At 54.5% G+C, this 8,734-nt stretch overlaps 4 protein-coding genes and 1 non-coding gene across 5 annotated transcripts; 4 read left to right on the forward strand and 1 right to left on the reverse strand.

Moving 5' to 3' along the window:
• The first annotated feature begins 118 nt into the window (after positions 1-118).
• On the forward strand, positions 119-2,751 carry EV422DRAFT_537297 (mitochondrial aspartyl-tRNA synthetase). Its single transcript, XM_053070902.1, has 2 exons — positions 119-2,524; positions 2,600-2,751. Exon 1 carries the CDS (start codon positions 151-153, stop codon positions 2,275-2,277), a length of 2,127 nt encoding a protein of 708 aa, XP_052923462.1. The 5' UTR covers positions 119-150; the 3' UTR covers positions 2,278-2,524; positions 2,600-2,751.
• EV422DRAFT_601834 (WD40-repeat-containing domain protein) lies at positions 2,614-4,390 on the forward strand (the record flags this gene model as incomplete). The annotated part of the gene is made up of 8 exons (XM_053073706.1): positions 2,614-2,750; positions 2,865-2,982; positions 3,113-3,199; positions 3,279-3,395; positions 3,500-3,620; positions 3,732-3,999; positions 4,086-4,296; positions 4,376-4,390. 8 exons carry the CDS (start codon positions 2,614-2,616, stop codon positions 4,388-4,390), a joined length of 1,074 nt encoding a protein of 357 aa, XP_052923463.1.
• Positions 4,391-4,674: 284 nt separating this feature from the next.
• On the reverse strand, positions 4,675-4,747 carry EV422DRAFT_t109. The gene has a single exon. It is a non-coding gene; the product is annotated as a tRNA-Val (tRNA).
• Positions 4,748-4,887: 140 nt separating this feature from the next.
• EV422DRAFT_621706 (uncharacterized protein) lies at positions 4,888-6,605 on the forward strand. Its single transcript, XM_053074145.1, has 2 exons — positions 4,888-5,420; positions 5,566-6,605. The coding sequence occupies exons 1-2, from the start codon at positions 4,944-4,946 to the stop codon at positions 6,271-6,273; spliced, it is 1,185 nt and encodes a 394-aa protein (XP_052923464.1). The 5' UTR covers positions 4,888-4,943; the 3' UTR covers positions 6,274-6,605.
• Positions 6,606-6,860: 255 nt separating this feature from the next.
• Positions 6,861-8,259, forward strand: EV422DRAFT_537306 (dienelactone hydrolase). The gene is made up of 3 exons (XM_053070903.1): positions 6,861-7,125; positions 7,197-7,491; positions 7,586-8,259. Exons 1-3 carry the CDS (start codon positions 7,107-7,109, stop codon positions 8,055-8,057), a joined length of 786 nt encoding a protein of 261 aa, XP_052923465.1. The 5' UTR covers positions 6,861-7,106; the 3' UTR covers positions 8,058-8,259.
• The last annotated feature ends 475 nt before the right edge of the window (positions 8,260-8,734 follow it).

Genomic DNA, 8,734 nt, shown 5'->3' on the forward strand with positions numbered 1-8,734 from the left:
CAGACGAAGCACGCGGCATTTGTCCTCCGTTACTGTGGTCATAAGTGTGTTATGAGTCATGCTTACGTAAAGTCGGAAATCGCTCACAGAGGGCCGCCAAACTCTTTGCCAACGCTCACCACAATCGCCAGAAGGGCAGAGAACACAGCAATGATCCCTCGTATACCTCGTCACAACTGGGATAGGCGGCTCCTGCGGGCTCTATTGGAGTCAGAGAGCATCTTCGCCGCCTGCCAACCCCGCACCTTCTTCAGCTCGCTCTCCGCGACAGGCGCTCGACGGTCTGCCCAAACTCGCATAAAATCGTTACCAAGCGGGACACGATGCTCTGGGGGGTCACACCGGCACCTCAGCACTTATGCACCTTCAGCGCAACAACCGCCACAGCAGTCGAGGAAGCGAACGCATATGTGCGGACACGTTGATGTCTCCCACGTTGGGCAGCGGGTGGTTCTGTGTGGATGGGCATTATCCGCGCGAAAGGCAGGGAAAGATCTGGTCTTCGTACCGCTTCGAGACGCGACGGGCATCTCCCAGCTAGTCTACGAAGACCCGCACAGTTCTTCGTCCCACTCCGCTGAAGCGCGAGAGAGTATCAGGGACGCGCTTCTGTCCATCACTCCAGAGTCTGTCGTGCGCGTGTCCGGCATCGTAAGAAAACGGCCCACGGAGGCCGTGAAGAAGGACCAGTGCGGAGGCGAGGTGGAAATTGTTCTCGAAGGTTTTGAAGTCCTGAACGCTGCAGACCCATTACCATTCTCGACGGCGGCGCGAGCCAAGCTGCCGTCTGAGGAAGTGCGACTCAAATACCGCTACGTGGATCTCAGGCGGTCACAACTGCAGGACAATCTCCGCAAACGGGCGCTCGCTGCACATACGGCCCGCAACTACCTTCAAGTCCAGCGCTTCGTAGAGGTTGAAACACCCCTTCTTTTCAAATCCACGCCAGAAGGGGCACGCGAGTTCCTGGTCCCCACGCGACACCCAGGGCAATTCTACGCCTTGCCGCAATCGCCACAGCAGTACAAGCAGGTTCTGATGTCTGCCGGGCTGGACCGCTACTACCAGATTGCAAAGTGTTTCAGAGACGAAAGCCTCGGTGCAGACCGACAACCTGAGTTCACGCAGATCGATGTTGAGCTTAGCTTTGCGGAGATGGAGGACGTGATGGAGGTCATGGAAGGCTTGGTCAAGCAGATCTTCAACGCGGTGATCGGGTGGAAGACTGATGGGCCGTTTCCGAGGATAACGTACGAGCAAGCGATGCGTTCATACGGGTCAGACAAGCCGGATGTACGATACGGCATGAAGATCTGTAACGTCTCCGAGGCGGTTGGCCACGTGTCGGATGACGGGACTGTGGTGGAGGCGTTTTGCGTGAAAGGCGGCGCAAATAAAATCAGCAATAAGGCATTTGAGAAGATCAAGGAGGTCATTTTGACCGAGGCCTTCCCGTTGTTGGGAGGGAAAGTGGATCCCAAAGACCTGTATCCTATTCGCGTTTCTGGCGAGGCTGGTTGGACTGGCAAACTAGGCTTTGGCCTGGAAGTTTCGCCGGCGGGAAAGCAGCAAATAGAAGCAGAAATGGGACGTGTGGAAGAAGGCGATCTGGTGGTTGTTAACCGCAGATTAAACGGATACCTCGGGCCGCATACCATCGCAGGCCGCATGAGACTCCATATCATCAAGCACTTGCTGAGCACCGGCGCCCTCTCACCCGACAACGAGTACAACTTCCTGTGGGTGCATTCCTTCCCGCTCTTTACCCCTACTACGCATCCTGCACGTATCCCCGCCGGCACCGAAGCCACGTACGAAGCTACACATCACCCTTTCACCGCGCCGTTACTGCCGTCACCGCCATCCACCACCTCGCCGTCACCCACAACACAGCACGACTCGCTCTTCACCTCCCCCGGCGACGCCCTAGGTCAGCACTATGACCTAGTAGTTAACGGCCAAGAAATCGGCGGCGGGTCCGTGCGGGTCCACGACCCGCACCTCCAGCGTCGTATCTTTTCTGAGATCCTTCACATGACCCCTGAGCGCGTCGCAGCCGATTTCAACCACCTCCTCGACGCTCTCCGCTTTGGCTGCCCACCGCACGCGGGGATGGCGATTGGGTTTGATCGCATGGTTGCGATCTTGTGTGGGGCAAGTTCCATCAGAGATGTTATTGCGTTTCCAAAGTTGAGTGGAGGGGATTTGTTTGTTGGGAGCCCTGCGGGGGTTTCGGGACAGGCATTAAAGGAGTATCATTTGAAGGTTGTAGAATAGATCCGGGTGGGGTTGCTCCTGTAAGGTCCCCTTGCGCTCTCGTAGATACTCTAGAATAGGTATTAGATATTCTTCTGAGCTAAAAGACTACTAGCGGCGTCTGACCCTGATTCATGTGTCTTTTTGAACACCTACCGCCTAATGCTCATCATATTCGGCATGTCCAAACTCTCCGTGATCCAGAGTCAAACGCTGTGCTCGTCGCGAGGTGCTCGTTGGGTCGTCAAGCATGTAACCCAACCCAAAGGTTCAACGCGTGCACTTTCGTGTGCACTTTTTCGTGTGCACTTGACCTCCAGCAATAACTTAGACCAGAACCTAGACCGACACTCCCGAATGACCTCCTCAACAAGTTCCCCTAAGCCCATCACCAGCCTGCGCGGCCACTCGGCTCCAGTGCTATGCCTCGCCACACTGCCTGCCGACCCAACTACCCTCGCGTCAGGCGCAGAGGATGGCACCGCGCGGATATGGTAGGTGCCTTTTCAGTACACTGTGTTTGGGTTTCGTTGCGCTGTATTTCACGAAGTGTGGATGACTGTATGACTAACAGTGTTTTCTTCTTTTTTCGGTTTGTGCTCCAACAGGGACGTGGCGAGGGGTCGGTGCCGGAGGGGTATACGTGTCGGGGGGGCGGGCGAGGAGGTCAACAGCGTGTGCTGGGGTCTGGACCCGAACGAGGTGTATGTGGCTGCCGGTGCGAAGGTGAGAACGCCGCGGTGGTTGGGAGCGGAGCGAGTGAGAAATGGCGTCGTATCTCTGGAAGGCGACGCAGCGACAGGGGAGAGCTTTGTCGGCAGCCTGCTAACCGTGTGAAACAACCGCCGTTCGATAGGTCCATGCGGTGGATCTCCGGTCTCCTGGGGTTGTGATCACGGCATCAACGCCGGTCGGGCCGGCGGCGGACGACGATATCAATCAGGTACGAGTCAGAAGCGGCATCGCCGGCGGAAGGCAGCTTACGGTCTCTCATTGGCCCGCGGAACAACCGCAATCTCTAGATATGCTTGCATGAGAAAGGCACTTTTCTAGCGGTTGCGGATGATAGCGGGCAGGTCCGTGTTCTTGATATGCGCACTCGGCGGCCTTTCAAGCGGTTTCGGAGAGGACATGACAGCGTGAGTTTGAACACAAAACATCGCAAGCTCGTCACGTTTCTACTCAAGAAGAGAATGCCTCTGGTTTTGAGACGAAATCTGACATGCTATGTCCCTGGCTCTAGCTGGCGATGTGTGTCCGGTTCCAGCCGCAGACGTCATGGACATTGTGGAGCGGCGGGATGGATAACACAGTCATTGCGTGGGACTACTCAAAAGGAGCACCAGTTGCGGAGTTTGATATGGGTGGGTGACGCGGAACATCAGTAGCATGGGGCAGCGGGGTGACTCGTCGGAAGTTAGATGAGCACGGGCCTCCCCTTGGCATGGTCTAATCTAGACCCCTACCCAACATAGCATCGCCACCCGAAACCTCAACCTCGCCATCCCCATCACCAACCCCCGAACCAACAGCCCCGCAAACAATCAACCCGCCATTCGTACAATGCATGGATTTCTCTCCGAACGGCAACATACTCGCCGCCGGGCTAGGCGACGGCGCCCTCGCTCTGATCGAGCCGCCCTTATCAACGACGACGGCGAAGGGGAAAGGGAAGGCATCTGGAGCGCCGTGGATGTATAGGAGTAGATTGGAGGGTGGCCATACGTGGTCCGTCGCTGCGATGTAAGTTCGTCCGAACGTCTTCGTCCAGGACACTTTTGCGAAGGCCTTGTTTCAATACGCGGCTGACGGGATAACCACCATATCAGGACGTTCGTACCCAACTCGCATATCTACAATAACAGCACCCTCCTCACCGGCGGAATCGACGGCGTGGTCGCCATCTGGCGGTCCGTGGACATCTCATCTGCCTCTCCAACAATAGACACGAAGAACACTCCACCATCATCCTTGCGCCTCGACACCCGCTACCGCGTGCACCGTAAAGTCAACTGCATCGTTGCCACAGTGCACGCGTTTGTAGGTGGGGCGCCGACGGCTGATGCGGGATCTGGGGTGGGTGTGGGTGATATTGATGTTTTTGAGATCCCTGGGGAAGTTTGTGAGGATGTAAATTCGGGAAGGGGTTGATATCATTTATGAGCTCTCAAAGGAATATGTAGTGTCTTCGGACAGCAAGATTGTAGGATAGATTTGACGCATAGATGGCTACATTCTCTAAGAAATTTGTGGAAAGATCGGAGCAAGTCACCCGTCATCTTACGGATTTTTCCGTAGAAATTCCAGACACCACACAAAATCATCGAACGGCGGCTCGCGAGTACGTAGCTCTCTCACATCCAAAAAGAACCTAAAAAGGAGGCTCTGGCAAAAACAAAAAGGTAAATCCAGAGAATTTGCTTCCGCTCGGGATTGAACCGAGGACCTCTTCGGTGTAAACGAAGCGTGATGACGACTACACTACGGAAGCTGGTTGGAGACATACGAAAAGCGTTGTGTTTATACAGGTGCCACGTGTGGTTGCAGCAAACTCGTGGCGCTGTCGTGGCGCAGGGGGGTATCAGGTCGCTCACAAGAGAGCGTTTTCGCACCGTCGACACAAGCTGTGCAATCCGACTCAACCCCTCTGTGATAAAGGCAGAGTCCCCTCCAACAACACAGCAGCAATGGCCCCACCAAAAGCGAATCTCGCAGCTGCCGTGCGTGCGGAAGCTCCGGCTGTCAACCTCGAAGGACTTGATCCGGCGTTGCTCGAGTCGAAGCCGCTGTTCGAGGTCCAGCTCGACGCTCTTGTCGTCGTGAAGATCCTTAAACACTGCCGTGAATACGCTCCCTCCTCAACCGCCACCGGCCAACTCCTCGGAATCGACATATCCGGACGTCTTGAGGTCACCAACTGCTTCCCCTTCACATCAAAGTCCCATGATGATGACGGTCAGGACGACATGGACGGAGCGGAATACCAGCTGCAGATGCTTCGCTGCCTGAAGAAGTTGAACTACGACGCTAACACCGTTGGGTGGTACCAGTCCACGCAGCTGGGCTCGTTCTGGAACCAATCCTTGATCGAGACCCAGTACAACTATCAGAAGACGATGCCCCAGAGCGTCGTGATTGTTTACGACTCTACCCGTACCACACAGGTAAGCGTTCATTTCTTTCACATCTCGGACTGGCATTCTTCCTGCCATGTTGCCACGGCGGCGAGATTACTTGGTCAAATATCGGATGTCCTCAAGTGGTCATGTTTCGTTCGCAAATATCTGACCAAATCGCTTCAAATTTCAGGGTAACCTTTCTCTGCGTGCCCTTCGTCTGAGCAATGGCTTCATGGATCTGTACCAGAACCGCAAATTCACCATGGAGTCTCTGCACAAACACAAGCTCACTCCTACGACAATCTTCGAGACCCTCCCCATTAAGATTCACAACTCCCATCTCCTCAACGCCCTCCTCCACGAATTGGACGTCCAGGTCTCCTTCCCGTCTTCTCTCGAATCCAGCCTCAGCCTTCCCTTGTCCACCCTCGCCGCACCTCCCTCAACGGCTGATGTGTCCCCGTTCTGGCCAAACCTCGACAAACTAGACTTGAGTTCCGAAGCGTACCTGGAGAAGCACCTCGAATACCTGAGCGAGGCCGTAGACGAACACGGTCAGGAGCAGTGGAGGTGGCAGGGATGGCAGCGCAACCTGCAAAAAGAACAGCAGAAGGTGCAGCAGACCATCGCGAAGCGGAGAATGGAGAACCAGACACGTTCGGCGCAGGGTTTACCCGCTGTCTGGACCGACGACGACCTTTCCCTGAACAGCAGCCCGTCTTTAGTCAAGCTCATGGCCAACGAGCCTTCCAAGCTCGAATCCATTATTATCACCAACCAAATCGACACGTACTGCAAGCAGATTACACAATTTGCTGGCCCAGGGTTGACTAAGATGTTCCTGACAAAGGGCGTTCGTGCCGAGTCCACTGCTACGAATACTGCTGCCGCCATCTAAAGAAGCAGCGTGCGACTCGTCGGCTCTCATCCCCCGCTGCCGCTTCCGCTTCAGGCTAGAGCGTAAACGCATCCCTTGATTTCCTTTCCCCGCACTGGAAGTGTGCCCCCCTCTCCCATAGCCGTAGTAGTCATGCATACCAAGTCCCCGCTAGATTGCTGGCAGCGCGGGAAACTCCACCGCATGCTGATATCATTATGCCCATCTGTATGTATTTAGGTCGTATGTTTCGGTCGTAGAGGACGAGTTCCGGCTGTATTTCTACTCCATATACATCATGTCTTTCTACCATTACCTGCGGTTGACATCGTCGCGTAAACTGTGTGAACGGGGTGTCGCTTTTGGGGTTTCTGACCGAAACATCCAACAGTTCTGAGAGGTTCCTGGACTTTCCCGCGTCCACCACGACATCGACAATTCAATTATATGGTTAATCCATATCTGAAGCTCTACATACGATACAGGATATACTGTATCCCATGCCGCAACCATAGTAACACCAACCATCGTGTGCCGCGGTAAAGAGCGATAAGGAAATTCCGGAATCAGAACTTTTGGGCGCCACAGCAGAGCGACGCGGTTAGTCGTGTAACAAGCGGTACGCGTAGGCACAATCGATCTTTCGATAATCCGAATCTAGTGACGTCCCACCCATCTTTCCGGCATGCAAGGTGCGACGACCGTCTCCGCCAGGATGTGGACAAGCAGCGTAACAGGGCCTCGACAGCATAAAAGGGCGCTAGGGGTGTCGCCATCGCCTGCCACCCCAACACGCTTTGCCTTCCTCCTCTTACAAGTCCCGTCCACCGCTGCACAACCATATCAACCCGAATATGACCGAAATCAACAAAGGTGAGGGAGGTTTCTAATATAATGTATTCCGGTCCTCTACTTATCATCACGGTCCTTTCCTCAACAATCAGCCTGCTGCTCCCTCCCCCCGGTAAAATCGGCCTACAAGCCCGTCGGCACCACCACAACCATCGCAGGGCTCGAATGCTACGTCACCGGTCCCCAGACTGCCGACAAGGCCCTCATTGCCGTGTATGACATCTTCGGCATGAACTTCTCACAAGTCAAGCAGGGTGCGGATCTGCTCGGCACTCAGGGTTACAAGGTCGTCATCCCAGACTTCTTCCGTGGTCAGCCCTTCCCGGACGATACGTTCCCGGCATTTGACTCTCCAATGAAATCTTTGGCCACGATGACCGCTGAGACGTGAGTAGATGTTCAAATAGTGATGGACCAGTCCGTACACACATTGACATCTGACGCAAATGGTCTTCCTGCTACTCGTTCTCTGAAATTGCAGGAAGAGCGCATTAATGGCTTTCATGGGGAGCAGTGCCAACTTTGCGACCCGCCAGCCAGACCTCCTCGCCGTGGTGGAGCACCTCCGCAACACTGAGAGCATCGCCAACATTGGCGCCTATGGTCTCTGCTGGGGCGGTAAGCTCGTCATCCTGACCGCATCGCAAAACCCAACGGCCTTCAGCGCCATCGCCCAGGTCCACCCTGCGCGTATGGAACCCGAAGACGCCGAAGGTCTAACCATTCCCCTTGCCTCATACATCTCCGATGACGAGTCCGTGGACGCTCAGAAGCAATTGGAGGAGATTATGAGCAGAAAGAAGTTTGACAACAAACTGAACGACTTCAAGCACTTTGTTGGCATGCATCACGGGTTTGCAGGATCCCGAGCAGACCTCTCGAACGAGGTCGGTGCTGAGAACTTCCAGGACGTGTATAACCGTTTGGCCTCCTTCTTTGCTCGGGCCTTGTAGATATCGACTTAGGAGCGTTTTAGACGAGGACAGTTCGCTTATAGAACCTGCGCATATACCACTTGAGCTGCTTGTTGCATACAACTGACACGCACCCGTTGTCATCATAACACATGTATATAATGCCGTGCAATACCCTTTCACTTTCCCGAAAGCCGCTAAACATTGGCCTCAATTCGCATCTTACGAGTCTTGTTTTCACCGTCAGTCTCTGAGTGGTTGGATGGTTTCTGCGAGGCGTAAGCTTCGCGATTGACACAGCCGTAAGAGCCTTCTCAGGCATGTGAGGTGACAGAGGTCATAAAGGGGTTTGGGTCTACAAGATCAAGATGAATGCTCAGGGCAGTATCAAATGTTACAAGGCCAGACCCGTCGCCCAAGGCTTCTCACAAGAAGAGGGAGTGGATTACAACGAAACATTTGCTCCAGTAGCCAAGTTTGACACTGTAATGTGGGTTGTCCTGTCTACTTGGAGAACCACGCGTCGGTCATGTTGCAGAAAGTACCTGGGAATATACAGAGTGTGTATCTGACCAAAGCGCGTTTAATGGCATGGTCCCAGTCACAGCCTGTGATTCTAATTGTGACCATTAAGTGCCGTGACTCTGTTAGAAATACGGTACATGCACCCCCACATCGACCAACCCGGCCACATGGCTCCATGAGATGATTAAGCC

The sequence above is a fragment of the Fimicolochytrium jonesii genome, assembly GCF_025526975.1.
Source record: "Fimicolochytrium jonesii strain JEL569 chromosome Unknown EV422scaffold_21, whole genome shotgun sequence".
Taxonomy (NCBI): domain Eukaryota; kingdom Fungi; phylum Chytridiomycota; class Chytridiomycetes; order Spizellomycetales; family Powellomycetaceae; genus Fimicolochytrium; species Fimicolochytrium jonesii.